Source organism: Anabrus simplex, chromosome 2, assembly GCF_040414725.1.
Source record: "Anabrus simplex isolate iqAnaSimp1 chromosome 2, ASM4041472v1, whole genome shotgun sequence".
Taxonomy (NCBI): domain Eukaryota; kingdom Metazoa; phylum Arthropoda; class Insecta; order Orthoptera; family Tettigoniidae; genus Anabrus; species Anabrus simplex.
This window is the reverse complement of record NC_090266.1, coordinates 850007469-850024610: the sequence shown is the minus strand read 5'-3', so window position 1 is coordinate 850024610 and position 17142 is coordinate 850007469. Positions and strand designations below refer to the sequence as shown.

The 17142-nt window shown below is 42.1% G+C and overlaps 1 protein-coding gene across 1 annotated transcript in view; it reads left to right on the top strand.

Annotated features, from left to right (window-relative positions):
* LOC136863714 (uncharacterized) overlaps window positions 1–17142 on the top strand; it is a 252551-nt gene that overhangs the window by 191646 nt on the left and 43763 nt on the right. The window contains exon 12 of the mRNA XM_068226054.1: window positions 6501–6689. Coding sequence (XP_068082155.1) covers window positions 6501–6689 — 189 coding nt within the window. The remainder of the gene's footprint in view (window positions 1–6500; window positions 6690–17142) is intronic.

Genomic DNA, 17142 nt, shown 5'->3' with positions numbered 1-17142 from the left:
CTAAACCCGCGGCCGGACTGCATTCGTAGTCATTATCCGGCCAGGACCCGTTTCCAGCGCGATAATAATAATAATAATAATAATAATAATAATAATAATAATAATAATAATAATGTCTTTACATCCCACTACCTAACTTTACGGTCTTCGGAGACGCCGAGGTGCCGAAATTTTGTCCCTCAGGAGTTCTTTTACGAGCCAGTAAATCTACCGACACGAGACAGACGTATTTGAGCACCTTCAAATACCACCGGACTGAGCCAGCATCGAACCTGGCAAGTTGGGTTCAGAATGCCAGCGCCTGAACCGTCTGTGCCACGCTGCCCGGTGGTCGTAAATGTTCGACGATCTTCGAAATTGGTGTCTGGAAAAGCTCGAGAAAATGGACTCAATAGGTTCACTGCATCAATCGGTAGATGGATGGCATTGTTCGCACAGACACACATTTTTGGCTCACGGCGATAACAAAATGTGTAACAGCTAAGACCTCGGACAAAGAAAGTGACGTAACTAAAAGGTACAATGAGTTTTGTAGTTATGAGATATCCTTAATGAATACCATGCAGCGCAAGCAAGTGGTATACGAAAACAGCTTCACTCATCGCGAACTGTGCATTTCAAGGTAGTAAAATCAGTAAGAAGCTCGGTGCGGAGTGAGCATTCGACGACTCATTCCTACACCATAGAACCCGTTATTGCACCTAGTGGATACGCGTTTCCAAAGATGCTGGTGATTTATCAAGAATGTAAGTATCACAACACATGCTGAAACCACAAATCTGGTTCAGGTGGCTTCGAAGCCCATCCTACTAACGAAACAAATCATGGCGCAGTTCTTTCAAGATGTCTTCTTCCCACACGCAGCGCAGAAGTCTCCTTTTCTGCTTGACTCACTCGGCATATGGCGGGACAGAACGCATATAAGATGGCATCAAACCTAACGACTTGGCATGTACGTTGGAGGACATCCCACTTGGGTGCACATCTTCCCTTCAGCCTCTCGATGTGCAATTATCTTCTTCAGTTCTAGGCGGTGCTGAAACGTATGGAAGATCATATTATCCTGAACAACCTTCAGTTCACACCATCGACGAGGGATTTAATTTCATTTCTCATGTGCATTATACATAATCAGTTCTTGTCTCCCGTCTTCGCAGGCTTTGTTAGATGCTCATGGGCAATATCTGGATATTATGACTTCAGACAAGGAGGTTTAAAACACAACCAGGACGGATATCTTGACGTTGAAACACAATGCGTTTCAAAGGACTGCCTGACGCGGGTGTTCATGAAGTGCTCGTACTGTGATTAGCAACTCTGTTTCCTGCGTTTTGTACTCCGTGGACACGTTTATCCTCAGTCTTTTACAATGAGCCACCAACAACCCATTTTTTGAACTCGGTATGTGAATATATATATGACCGCGAAGTTCATTGTAAATGACGATGACACGGAAGTTTTGTATATTTGCTTCTACGCATTATACATGCCCACATGAGGAACAATCCGTCTGCAAACATGATCGTAATTTACGCAAACTGCCCTGCGAGGCCCGAGTTGGAAATCGAGTGGCCAGTTCACAGTGTCAGAGCGCGCCCCATCTGTGTACATTACACGTATGTATTTCCAAGCCGACGTTAGTGGCACGTTCCGTTAGTAATTATGTTGATGATGATGATGATGATGATGAAGCTTGTTGTTTAAAGGGGCCTGACATCTAAGGTCATCGGCCACTAATGGTACGTGATAGACGGCATGATGTGATATAATGATTAGAATTTTAAAATGTATCCATTGACTGGAGATTAAAATAAATGGTGATGAAAAATGATCATGAATTTAAAACAATCATTGGATCTAATTCGCAATGCCTTATTTTCTAATAAAATTATAGAAAATACAGGTGGTAATGGAATAAGGCATTGCCTGGAAGTACAGATATGTATACATATATATAATTCAAGTTAGAAGTTAAAATAATACATTAAAATACGCAAACACCAACTAACGTTAATGGGAAGAAAGCGCAATTAACACAAATACACGAGGGCAAAGGACATTGTTACACACGATTAAAAAAGCCCACTATCCCTCATAAAACGGATGACGAGGTCTGCTGACTGCTCGTCATCTCGCAAGATGAGGGAGATTGTACTCGGCACCCAACGACCAGGTCCATACATTCCGCAAGGAACACCGCAGGGTGTTCTCCCTTCAGTAAGGAGTAGTGCGTTAATATACCGTGGCCGATCCGAAGACGACATAATACCACTGCTTCCCTACGAGAAGCCCGAAGGGAAGTCCTCCACAGCTTCGTTGTTCCTTTTATCGCTCTCAGTTTATTTGGAAGTGGAGTGACCTGCCACTCCATCTCCCAATGTGACATAACCAGATGTCTTAGCTGAGTGCGAATATTACTTGCTAGAACCTTGTAAGGCAACGGGGGCAGTGTAACTGCCTCCTTGGCAACCTTATCTGCTAACTCGTTTCCCTCTACATCCATGTGGCTTGGGAGCCGTATAAACGCGAATTTGGTGCCGGCATCCGAACACCCGGCCAGCAGGTCCTGGATCCGCTGCACTGGAGGGTGCCGAGGGAAACTGGCATCAATAGATTGTAGCGAGCACAAGGCGTCAGTACACAAAAGAAAGTGTCGGCGCTCATCGGACAGTGCGTACCGCAGAGCTTCACAGATAGCATAGAGCTCTGCTGTGTACACGCTACAGGTTTCCGGGAGAGCAAAAAGAAACCTATCATTGTCGACAACGAACGCACAGCCCACCTTCGTTTCTGTCCTCGAACCATTCGTGTAAACGACGACTGAACCTGGATACCAGTCAACAACGAACAGAAAGAGCCTCCGATAAATCGAAGGTTCCGTGTATTCCTTTGGGCCAGTGTGCAGATCCAGGATTATTTCAGGTCGTCTTATCATACACGGAGGCAGGAAACCGAAAGTACATCAACAATGTGTGACTGCTATCCAAGCGTATTCCAACCGGCCGCGTTGCTCGGGGACGAGCATCTTTCAGCGGACGGTTTCCAGTCTGACATACGCAAGGATAGCTTGGGTGAAGTGGCATCTGTCGCAAATTTGGAGCACAGGACAGAAGCATTTGCTGGCGCCTCAGGCGTAAAGGCGGCACACCAGATTCAGCGAGCAGGCTAGCAATGGGGCTTGTACGGAAAGTTTCCGTCGCCAACCTAACCCCGCTGAGGTGGATGTTGTTGAGTATCGCAAAAACGTTTGGCCTTGCTGATCCATATGCTGCACTGCCGTAGTCTAACCTGCATAATATATTGTGCCCTATAAAATCGTAGGAACACCGTGCGGTCAGACCCCCAATTAGTGCTGCTAAGAAACTTCAAGATATTTAACTGCTTGGTGCATTGCACTTTCAACTGCCGAACATGTGGCTCCCACGATAACTTGCTATCGAAAAGGAGTCCAAGAAATTCGTGTCTCAACTACGGGAAGAGCGACATTTCCTAAATACAGCTCAGGGCGCGAGTGAAGAGTGCGTTGCCGGTAAAAGTGGACAACACCGGGCGAGTTGGCCGTGCGCGTAGAGGCGCGCGGCTGTGAGCTTGCATCCGGGAGATAGTAGGTTCGAATCCCACTATCGGCAGCCATGAAAATGGTTTTCCGTGGTTTCCCATTTTCACACCAGGCAAATGCTGGGGCTGTACCTTAATTAAGGCCACGGCCGCTTCCTTCAAACTCCTAGGCCTTTCCTATCCCATCGTCGCCATAAGACCTATCTGTGTCGGCGCGACGTAAAGCCCCTAGCAAAAAAAAAAAATGGACAACAGAGGTCTTTGCGGCTGAAAACCGAAAGCCATGTTCTAAAGTCCAACGTTCCACTCTCCTAATAGCTTGCAGTAATTGTCGCTCTGCGACTGCCATATAATGCGAGCTTTAATACAGTGAAAAATCGTCCACATATAGCGACCGTATTACTGCTGAACCAGCAGCAGCGACAATACCGTTTATGGCAATCGCAAACAGAGTGACACTAAGAACCGATCCCTGTGGGACTCCATTTTCTTGAACGTGGTATTGCGAATATGCCCTCCCAACTCGAACACAGAATAGACGGAGGGACAAAAAATTCGAAATCACTACTAGCATTTTACCTCGGAATCTCCATTGATGCAGAACTGAAAGGATACCATATTGCTATGTGGTGTCATAGGCCTTTTCTAAGTCGAAGAAAACAGCCACCAAATGCTATTTGCGTAGAAATGCATCCTGGATAGAACTCTCCAGGCGTACCAGGTGGCCAGTGGTCGAGCGAGCGGCTCGAAAACTACATTGGAAGTCTGACGAGAGTCCTTGTTTCTCCAGACACCACACAAGTCGGCGATTTAACATCCTCTAAAATAGCTTATACAAGCAGTTAGTGAGATAAATATATCTATAGCTTCCTGCATACTTAGGATTTTTGTTAGGCTTGAGGACAGGAATGACAATGCCCTCTCGCCACTGAGACGGAAACTTACCCTCTATCCAGATTCGGTTGAACACTCGAAGGAGAGATAATATATTATCCTCACTAAGGTGTTTCAACATCTGGTTATGGACATTGTCTGGCCCGGGAGAAGTGTCCTTGCAAAGCGCCAAGGTGCTGCGGAGTTCCCACTCCGTAAAGGGCACGTTATAGTCCTCTGAAGCTTGGGTGGCAAAACTACGGTGATGACGTTCTGCCTCCCGCTTCAGAGCGAGGAAATCACGATGTTAATTCCCGGAGCCAGACACATCCGCGAAATGACTTGCAGGATGGTTAGCAACCGAGAGTGGTTCAGTGACGATACTGCCTTAATGGAAATTCCCGGTACAGAAGATGATCCTTGGATACCAAACATACGTCGAAGTTTAGTCCACACTTGAAATGATGCAGTACGGTATGTTACGTCATAGACGACACATATCTCTCCCATGAAGCTTTCTTACTTTGGCGAATAAGAACTCGCGCCTTAGCGCGGAGTTTTTTAAATGTTACCATGTTGGCCACAGTAGGCTGCCTACAATAACGTTTATGAGCGCGACGGCGTTCTTTGACAGCTGCTGCAATTTCTTCGTTCCACCAAGGAACGAGTTTCCGGCGAGGAGTCCCTGAGAAGGAGGGGAATTGACTCCTCAGCAGCAGCAAGGATAACTTGTGTTATGTAAGTTATTTCACCGTCTACGGTCCGCCTGGTCTCGTCGTTAAAGACAGAGAGGGATGTGAAATTTGGCCAATCAGCATGTTTAAGAATCCATCGAGGAGGAGCCTCGACGGATTTTTGTTTCAACAAAGTAAGAATAATGGGAAAATGGTCACTGTCACAGAGATCATCGTGTGTATTCCACCGAAACAGCGGAACTAACTTTCGGCTGCAAAGACTAAAGCCTATGCGAGAATATGTGCCGTAACTTACACTGAAATAAGTTGGTTCATCTATGTTCAAAATACATAAATCCAGCTCTGTTATTATTGTTTCCAACTCCTTTCCTCTGGGGCAAGGCGCTTCAGAGCCCCATATGAGGTGATGGGCGTTAAAATCACCCAATAAGTGGAAGGGAGGTGGAAGCTGATCTACAAGATCGGTGACATCATTTACGTTAAGGGGCTGACCTGATGGAAAATAAACATTACACACTGTTGCTATGACAGGCAGCGGAACGCGAATTGCTACAGCCTCCCGCGGGGTTCTTAGGGATACAGCGGATGTATTCTAAATGTGCGTCCCCCACCCGCAGGGGGTAGTAATAATGTTATCGGCTTATGTCCCACTTTTACGGTTTACAGAAACGCGGAAGTGGTGGGATTTTCTACCAGAAAAGTTATTTTACGTGCGATTAAATCTACCGACTGGAGGATGGCGTATTTGAGCACCTTCAAATTCCACTAAACTGAGCCAGGATCGAATCTGCCATCTTCGGTTCCTAAAGTCAGTGCTCTATAGTTTGAGTCACTCAGCCCCGCTATCGGTTAGCCGTTCTCTATTTATTCCTAAGGGAGCGGATTCAATCCTGGCTGAGTTCGGTGGCATTTGAGTGTGTTTAAATGTGACAATTCCGTGTCATTGGCTTTCTGCACGTTAAAGAAATTCGGGACCAAATCTCGATATTCCGGTTTACCTTTTAAATCTGGAGATACCGAAGGGCAGTTCAACAACAACATTTTAATAACAATAATTTTAATTTTATAATTATAATTCCTAATTTATAATTATAAATTATTATTATTATTATTATTATTATTATTATTATTATTATTATTATTATTATTATTATTATTAAATTCACTCCGTACTAACTGTTGCATGAACGGCAAGATTTGAGACAAAGAAACTTTTCAGCAGTCCTAGAGCTAAATGTTACATTAAAAGAAAAGCTCTCTCTGTTATTGAGATATCGTTTCATGTGCATTTTGTGTGAACCAAGAAGACTGGGTAATGTTTGATATGAATGTCATCTTTCGTCCGTAACTGATTAGATAAACTTATTTTTTCAGATCGCTTGCCTGACGACGCTGCTCTGACAACACTAGGGAACTTGATTACATATGGCGTAGAGCTGGGAAAGATTCGTCCGGACTACCACACAATAGGCCACCGCCAAGCCAAGGCTACAGAGTGTCCAGGAAACAAGCTCTACGATTACATTACGAAGTGGCCTTCTTGGATTGCTAATCCCAGTGACTTAAATTAGATGTTAATGAGTTAATTCCAACATGCTATTTTAAGGGAAATTATGATACGCAAAACTGCCACATTTGTGTCCCTATAACCTGGAAACATCAAAATAAGGAGCTTTGAAACATTTATGTCTGTATTTAGCGTCCATTAGAACTAGTTCATAGAACGATTTCAACAAGAATTACGGTTTGCTTTCATATGAGACATCTTTCTGAGAAGAAAACTTCAGTAGTAGGCCTACAACAGATTTTGCTACAGTTTTGGTTTAGTACTTCAATTTCATTATTTTAAAGCACTGGTAAAAATTGTAAGATTGATTTTGAATATGTAGGAGTTTCAAGAGAAGGTTGTGAACATTGTAGTCATATCTAACTATAACTTAGTAAATATCAAAAACCTTCTTCCTGAAACGAGTGCCTAATTCACCAACTGAATCTGGAATTTCCAAATTCTTCTTGTACAATTACATTCTAAAAATGTAAAATATTTCATTTTTAGAGTGTGAAGTATCCTAAGTGCACGTTCATTGTTACTCTCAGTATTAATAATGACGATTGTTTATTCAACTTATATTTTAAAATACAGTATAATCTTTAAGAAATCAATCTCATTTTCTGATCACGACGGCAAAGATGTATGGCAGAGGAGACTAGAAATTCTATGAACAACAAACTTACTCGTAGCTATAATATGACGTGTTTAAAAAGTACCAAGAGTTGCAAGAATACCGCGGAAATGTAGTCGATAGAGCTGAGCATATAAGAAATTAGAGATTTCACCGGCAAACAGTGCTTCCAAGTTAGAAAAGAGAAAGAATCGTTGAACAGAAGGAGAAAATGTAATACGTAATTGAAGGTGTTAATGACACTGATTTCGGAACTCGTGATTTACTTTCATATTCTTGTACATCTTCATTTTGATATTGGCTGAATATATTCGGAGACGCGTCAACACCTAGGTAAGTAACCGCAGTTTTACTGTATGCCTCTCATTTGTATTGTGATATCATTAAGTTCTGTACGGTGATTTCCGGTCATTGACAATTAATTAGTTATTACTGACAATAAGAATTTGTTGTTTACTGCACCGTTAATCAGTTTTGACAAGTTATCATTGTGGATATTTTTTGGAGTAACAAAACTAAAAGATGCGATGTAAAAGAAATCTCTCTTGAGTGACAAATACGGATAGGGAAATATTTATAGAAATTCTTGCAATGTTCATGTTAACAGTCTATATTTCAGTGATGTTCATTGGCGTTTTCTCAGGGTGGGTAAGTTGTGTGTCAACGCCCAAATAAAGTTGAAAGAAAAATGATAAATTATTTTCATTCATTTATTTAAATTTAATGTTAAATTATAGTGTGTTTTTCTTTCACCGTCCGGAACCATCAACCCGCCAAGGCGTTGGATCTGTTTCCAGCGACTCGGCAGCTTCACTCCCTGAAATGGCGCTTACGCATGTACGCCCTCAGTACTCTTGTCTCGCTTTCTAAACCTCGCCAAGGCGTTGTTTCAGTTTCCAACACCTTGTGTTGACTTTCATTTTCGAGTGGCGCGCTGGTGTATTATTGCGTACACGATTAAGTCGGAGATTCAAATGTTTTAATATGGGTAGTGAAAGCATAGTAAAACAATTATTAAACACTAGATTTTCATCACTTTCTTATAGTAAAAAAAACCAGTGGTTGACAGCGGCGGACCGTGCCGAGCCATTTTCAGGGCTGCCAACGGTGGTTTGTTAAATTTCTGTACTTTAGTTTTGCAATAATATAATATTAACCCCCCCCCCCGGGCACTTAACGTTGCTCTGCCCAGCAACCGCTGCTCAGCCCGAAGGTCTGCAGATTACGAGGTGTCGCGTGGTCAGCACGACGCATCCTCTCGGCCGTTATTCTGAGCTTTCGAGACCGGGACGCCATCTCACCGTCAGATAGCTCCTCAATTCTAATCACGTACCAGCCCTCAGGTCGAGAGAAAAATCCCTGACCTCGCCGGGAATCGAACCCGGGGCCTCCGGGGGAGAGGCAGGCACGCTACCCCTACACCACGGGGGCCGGCAATATACGATTACAGTAGACCCTATATAAAATGTCACAATGAAGAGTGAATGAAATGACCAAAGTTCGTATATTTAACCTTTGAAAGAGAATCGTAATTCTCTGCAGACATTTTCTTCTTTCTCCATGTCTTTCTATTACATTAATTCATTTCCTGATCTGAATAATCTGTTAAAATATATGATGGGTGGGGGGAGGCGGGGCGGGCTTTTACCTAATCCGTTAATTTCATCTACAGTCTAACAACGCATGAACTTCTGGCCCATGAAACGCCACTGGTAATATTCACCAAAATCGGGTCATGCAGCCAAAAATAGGCATGTGTTGCCACAGGTGTTGTAAGGCCCGCCCTGGACGCAAGGCATGCAGTACTGTACTTTTCAGCAGTAGCCAGCTGGACGTCAAACGACGGACCGCTGATTGATACTCTGTCCAATACTCGCTTGTCTACATAATTCGCCTGGTCACTGCGACAAGTAAACTTTGCTTTCGTCTGCTGATTTTATCACTACGTGTTCACGCAGTCCTTTCGTGTCCGGCTCCACGGGTAAATTGTTAGATGGAGTCCCGGATACGATTCACAGCTATATGATTTTTCACGAGAGTTTAATCCTGATGTAAACAAATAGGCGGAGCACCTTGGCTTTGCACGTGGACACAGACGTAGTTGATTGGAGAAGCAACCGTCGTACTCACTGGACTGTATGCGAGCTCGAAGAAAATTAGTAGGTGGCATTAATTTAATTTTATCTTAGTTTATTACATTTAGATAGTCTGAAAGAGTACGTAATCAAAGTAAAATATGGTTGTCATATATACCGGTGTGTATCTATAATTTTTTTAAATTAAACAGTGATTAAATAACGAGATATGAAGGCAGAAGGCGTGGTGTAATGCAGGAAGTCTTCTCATAGCGAGGGAAAGTCCCAAGCTGTACAGCGTGGAGATAAGGTGTTGCATCTTGCAGCAGCTGTAAAGTGTCAGTATTCACAGTGAGAGAAATGGAGCAAGAGGTGCTCTAGCCTACGATAGCTTTCTTTAATATTCAGAAATGAATAAATAAATAACGTAGGCCCTAATCTTCAGCAGTAGATCTCCCTTTAGACCCCTCTGTTTAGTTTCGCACAGCTCAAAATCTGTTCCTCGTCTATTTTAGGTAATATGCTCAGCACTGTATGTCCGAACACGAGACATTGACGGGGCGGAGGTCGATAGTACACGCTCAGCGAATCACAACTCTTTCTTTGGCTGAGGCGTGGACATGCCTTGTTTACATCAGGATTAAACTCTCGTGAAAAATCATATAGATCGGGGATTTTAACTTTCATTGATTAATTCTTCTGTCTTGAGGGCTGGGTGTTTGTGCCATCTTCAGCATGAAGTCCCTATTAGGAAGGGCCCCATCTTCTCAGACGCGCAGTTCGCCTATCGGGCGTCAACACGAAAAACCTGCACCAGGACTCTACGGAGGCCACACGCTATTGTTAATAGTCCTCTCGTCCTCTGAGATTTCAGCTCAGTTGCAGGGTAAAAGTAATCTGGATCACTCTACAGTTCATTACGTCATTTAGAGATGTGAAAGAAAGAGCCCTGACAGCGTCGTGTTGTAGAATGTAAATTGAATTACACTGAAGTTTGACAGGAAAATTCAACTCGTAAATCCCGAACAATATCAGGAATACAGAATTTCTTAATGCTTCGATTGTGTTATTAGAAAGTCTTTGACAATTTTAAGTAAGATCTACGGCATATCCCCTCCATTACGAGTGATTGTAAACTTGCCTGAAACGTAAAAGTTGCATTTCGATAAATAACACACTTTCCAAATGTTGTATCCGTAACTATCAAACCATTTCCATTTTAAGTTGTATACTTGGTTCATATTATTTTGAAATTCCCTATGTCCTCATTTCTACGTCCGACCTTGACTACAACCTAGAGGTTCGCAAGTTTCTTAAATCTTGCGACCACTGCTGACCTTGCATCAGCCGCAACACAAGCCGCTAGTTTTCGACCGCACGGGGAATGTAAATACATCTTATTACATGGTTTGGTCTCTAAGTCAAACAGAATAAAACTATCGTGAAAGAAGTAACTGATATGAATGATAGAAAAACAGTAGAATAAATAAGCAAGATTGAGAGGGAAGAATAATGTATATGACAATATATTTTAACAGCAGATCTGAAGACTTCTGTAAAATAAATTTTTCCTTGGGAATATCTAATGATAAACATATGACATACCACCTCTGCCATACTATCACCGAGGGACAGAGTTGAAAAGAGTCGATATGACATTCCCATTTCTATTGAAAAGCAATATTCTACACTAGCAAGATACCCGTGCTTCGCTACGGTATTATACTGAAATTTACAATTGAATGCTTAGTGTTTTATATATAATCCGCCGAAATTCGCTATCTGACTGCTTATCTGAGAGAATCCGCCAAAATTCGCGATCTGACTCGTTTTCTAATAGATTACGGCAAGTTTCCTCCCATTTTTCAATCTTTCTTTCCAGCAATCGATTTCGTACTTCTCGGGCTAGGTCCAGGTATTCCACCCGCTCAGTTGGGTCCCTAAATCTTTGCCATCTTTTCCTATAAGAAATTTAATATTGATCAAATCCTTGAGGAGATCCGGCGTGGTGTCCTCTTGGGTGCCTTGGCGGTACTGAACCCGCGGCTGGACTGCATTCTTAGTCATTACCCGCCCAGGACCCGTTTCCAGCGCGGTCTGCACATTTGACGATTTGACGACGGTCCAGAACATTATTATTATTATTATTATTATTATTATTATTATTATTATTATTATTATTATTATTATAGATGTTCTGGACCCCACAGCAAGATGCAAGACCGCTACTTGGCGGTAAATTACATCTGCTGCCACTGTCATTGTTAACAATATGACCAGCACCATTGTCGCGCGTAGTCAAGTGTGCGGGATTTCTGGTGATACGAATGACATATTCCGTGCATTGTTGACCTTATTATAGAGGTGAACAATTGGACGGTCAATCTCATTCCTATCGTTTATTTCAAAGGTGTTTAAATTTTTATTTATATGCCAGGAGAATGTACTGTATTCTAAGAACGTTCTCCGAAGAAAAAAAATGGCTCTTGAAAAAGAACCCAGGAAAGATAAAAAATGATCGGTTTATCATCAGAGTAAGTACATCGGAAATCTACAGCCTGTTTCCAGTCATTCGACAGGGTCAGGAATAGAATGAATAAAGCCCACATCTGGCGGCGGCAGTAGGAATTGTGCCGGCTGCCGAAGCCTGTCGCACTCCTCTGGGGCAATGGATAATGAATGACAAATGAAATGAAATGAAATGATATTGGACAGTGTTGCTGGAATGAATGATGACAGGGAAAACCGGAGTATCCAGAGAAAACCCTGTCCCGCCTCCGTTTTGTCCAGCACGAATGTCTCATGGAGTGACCGGGATTTGAACCACATAACCCAGCTGTGAGAGGCAGGCGCGCTGCCACCTGAGCAACGGAGGCTCCTTATAAGTACATTATGAACAGTAAAATCAACTATTCTCACCTCCTCTTACACCCCACCGCCGTTAAGTTTATTTACTCCCCGCCCCCACAAAAATAACAGAAAGGCATGTTTCTTTATGTTTAAAGGAGATTCCAAACACCAATGTTCACGTCTATTACCTTCAGTTCTGAGATATAAGAATCCCCATAAAAATAATTCACTTTTTTCACTTCCTTTCACATTCCCCCCCCCCCCCCCCCCGAATTGAATTTTCCGGCAAAAACCGTGTTTCTTTAATAGTAAACGATCTTCTAAATACCAATTATCACGACTCTAACTTCCTCAGTTTTTGATTTGTGTGACCTCATGAAAGGAATTCAACTCCTTTTCAAACCCGCCCACCAAGATAATACCCCCCCCCCCCCAAAAAAAACGCGTTTTCTTTGTTTCTAAAGGAGATCCAAATACCAATTTTCACGTCTGTAACAACTTTAGTATTTATTAGGCGTAAGTATTCTCATACAATTAAGTCAATTAATTTTTCAATTCTTTCACCCCCACCCCCTTATTGGATTTTTCGAGAATACGTGTTTCTTTACTTTAAAGCACAATCCAAATATCAAATTTCACGTCTGTAACATCTTCATTTTTGAGATATCCGTAGCTTAGTTAAAATAATGGTATTCAACCCATTATTCACCGTTTTCCACCCTTCCTATTGGGATTTTCCGAAAACAAAAATATACGTGTTTCTTTATTTTTAAAGGAGATTCTAAATACTAATTTTTTACATCTATAAACTTTAAAAGTTTTGCGATATAGATACACTCATTTTAAATATTCACGCCCTCTCACCCCCCCTTAATTGGATTTTTCAAAAACAAAAAAAACGTGTTTCTTTACTTTTAAAGGAGATCCAAAACACCAATTTTCAGGTCTGTAATATATTCAGTTTCTGAGATATAAGTATCCTCATTAAAAGCATTCAACCCATTTTTCACCCCTTTCCACCTTTCCTATTGGGATTTTCTGAAAACAAAAAAATACGTGTTTCTTTATTTTTAATGAAGATTCTTAATACCAATTTTTACATCTGTAAACTTTCAAAGTTTTGAGATATAGATACACTCATTTTAAAAATTCACCCCCCTTTTCACACTCCAATTAATTGGATTTTCCAAAAACAAAAAATACGTGATTCTTTATTTTTAAAAGAGATCAAAAGTACCAATTTTCAGGTCTGTAATACCTTCAGTTTCTGAGATATAAGTACCGGTATCCTGATTAAAGGCATTCAACCCATTTTCCCCCATTTTCACCCTTTTTCACCCCTCCTATTGGGATTTTCTGAAAACAAAAAAATACGTATTTCCTTATTTTTAAAGAAGATTCTAAATACCAATTTTTACATTTCTAAACTTTTAAAGTTTTGAGATATAGATTCACTCATTTTCAAATTTTACCCCCCTTTTCACCCCCTTAGCGACGGAATATCCAAAAATCCTCTCTTAGCGAGCACCTACATCTTAATATGAATGTATCCCCAAAATTTCATTTCATTATGTCCAGTAGTTTTGGCTCGGCGATGATGAATCAGTCAGTCAGTCAGTCAGTCAGTCAGGACAAGCTATTTTATATATATAGATTACACGCAATTTCTGCATATGTATATCATTGCATTAACACTATGATGACAGTCATTGAGCCGTAGTGTCGCAATGATAATCCTTTTCGGATCTTGGTGGCTTTACGATACTTTCTTAAGCCGTAGAGTCACTGCGATTACTTCGGGGATAATTCAGTTCTTCGATATTATTTCATTAGCGAGAGAAGTTCTGAAAGATTGATTTTGAAAAATGTACTCCCAAAATAGGCTGTAACGTCATGGCACTTCAACATAACACAAAAATAGGCTCATTACAATAATGGTAAGATATCCACTTCAAAACTCCCTGTAAGGCTGAATGGCTCACACAAAAGAGTAGTGAACTTCCGACCCCAAGTTAATGTATTCGATCCCGGCTCAGACCAGTGGAATCTGAAGGTGCTGTACACGCCAGGCTCGTGTCGATAGATTTGCTGCCATGTAAGAGAATTCCAGCGGAACAAAATTATAGCACCTCCGAAAACCGCAAAAGTAGTTAGTGGGGCGGGATTGTAGTTACTGGCAACAGTAAAGCAAGAGAGACAATTCGAATATATTTCCGACACAACGATTCAGAATAACCGACTCAAACTTCGCGAAAGCAACACATAAAGGGTTTCACAGAGAAGTTGACCTCGTTCCGCATAACTAACTCTTTCAAAATGACTTGCCAGGAGAGAATGTTCAAGTACACTCCCGTGGAGGAGTGGAGAGTAAAGGCTTTCACTATCTGCAAACTCTACAGCAAGAGAGGCTAGCCTCCTTTGTGGCGTAGGCTTTGTGGCTTTGTGAGGTCAGCTTCACTACACATTTCAACTTTTCCTACTTGACAATCAATATTCTTTTCCTGCTCGGGCTGAAATAGCTTGGGAAGAATACTGTAATTATCCAGGCCTAGGTTTACCGTGATAACCAAGTATCTGATTGAGGAGGGGGTGCAAAACTAGAACAATAGAACGCTTTGGTCAGACGCTGTCGGCACCAACCATGAACTGTGTTTGGCTTCCCAAGCAGAACCGGACTTCGCAGCGTAGCTACTGGAAAGCACCAACTGTTAAACAGGAGATACTCGAGAAACAAATTCATGAGCAATATACGGGTAGGTACATTGTAAATTATGTCCCACCGCATAGCTGAGTACGTTAATTCACGCGGTATAATAGGACTGGGAAGCAGAACTGTCCGAAAATCAGAAGTTCCTTTCTCGACGCTGGAAACGATTATCTTGAGCATACTTTTCAATATGATTCTGGGGCTAATGAGGCAAAGTAGTTACACAAATCTCGGATCCCACAGTTTATGAGACTCTCTCTACATGTAGACAAGACGTCTCAAGCCTCTGAAATTTAATCAACGAAAACAATATACAGTAATAGGATTCTGGTCGAGTGTAAATGTTAAACATAGGAGTATAAACTTAAATATTAATTATTCTAGGCTAAACAGTCATCATGAACCCCACTCTGTCGTAACTATCGTCAGCACCAGCTGAAGCTGGCATTCGTGTGGAGCTAATAAACATTTAAACGATAGCCTATGTCATGAGCGAATGCGTCGATTGTCGGGAAACACGGTTGTTTTGGTACAGGGAGTACGGTTTCGATACCCGGCCGGGTCATGGATTTTAACCTTCGTTGGTTATTTGCTCCGACTTGCTGACTGGGTGTTTGTGTCTTCTTCAACATTACATTTCCTCCTAGGTAGGACCGCATACTCACAGACGCGCATGTAATCTATGGGCGTCAAATCGAAAGAATTGCGCGAAACCACACGCCATTATATACTGTTTATCTAGAAGGGGCATAACATAGTTCACGATTAATTATTTGCCTAGCCAAATAGGCCTACCTTAAAATTATTTTCTCAAGCTTCGTTCGAATGCTGGCTCCATATTGTTTGATAGCAGAACTCTGCACAGCCGGAGCAAGACCGCGTTAAATTTTGGCTTATGAGGTATGCAGTACAATATACAGGGTTATTCTCCTAACATGTTACACGGAAATAACTTCTAAACGGTTAAATATATCGGCATTCTGTTTTCATATTCGTAAATGGTACCTGGGGTCTTGTAAAATAACGTGCTACGTAGTCTCATGGGGTGGTTAATAACCGAGATATTGATATTAACTCCATATATTTAAATAGAACAGCACAAATTCATACAGCTGGCCTAAAAGTTCAACTACGTAGAAGTTCAAATATGCAAGTATTTTCAAAATCGGACAATTCCTTTTTGAGATATAAATAAGAACAGCATGCGCGGTTTTGCATGCCGCATCTGAGGGTGTCAAGTCGGGCAAGGACATATTGACGCGCAAACAGTTTCCTGGGAGTGAGTTCAGCCTCAGAATGGATACCAGGCATGTACTGTAAGCACCTCGTACACATGTGATGGGTTTGCAAAGTGTGTATGACAGGCGAACTCATGACAGGACAGGTAGGGTTGATGTGTTTAAAACGAATAAAATAAGTACTTTGCCTTGAAAGGAACATAACGACAGCTATCCCACTGTCGGTAGCCCTGAAGATGGTTTTCCGTGGTTTAGCATTTTCACACCAGGCAAATGCTGGGGCTCTGTTTTAATTAAGGCCATGACAGCTTCCTTCCAACTCCTAGGCCTTTCCTATCCCATCGTCGCCAGAAGACCTATCTATGTCGGCGCGACTAAGCAAAAAAATATAGTAGCGATTGCATGACAACATCCATATTTTCAAACACTAAGTTTACTCCAGAACAGTAATGCTTATACGGTCGGACTTCCAGTAATGCATCTTATTATTCGGGTTCCTCTCCAGACGTACGTGCTTAAGACACTCGAAGGGATACAGAGATTAGTAGTTGTTATTTCATGTCCGGGGCTTGGACATCGTGGTCGTGTAGCCCCAGGTGCTTGGGTGTGTATGTACTGTATGCCTGTTAGAAAGTGTCTGATAACCTGTGTTATTGTGGTGTCTGTAGTACTGTACTGTATTTGTAATCCCGGTGAGGAATTGGGACGGAGGCGGCCGTTGTCGTAAGTAAGCAACCATCCCGACATTTGCCTGGAGTAGCGGTGAGAAACCACGGAAACACTTTCGGGATAGCTGAGATGGGTACGGAACCCAGCTCTTCCCCGTTTTGCCTCACGAGGCTGAGTGTACCCCGTTCCAGCCCTCCAACCAGAATCAAGTTGCTTATCAGAGCCGGGAATTGAAACTGGACCACCTCGGCGACAGCTACGAATGCTAGCCGCTGCACGGGATTAAGAAACTCG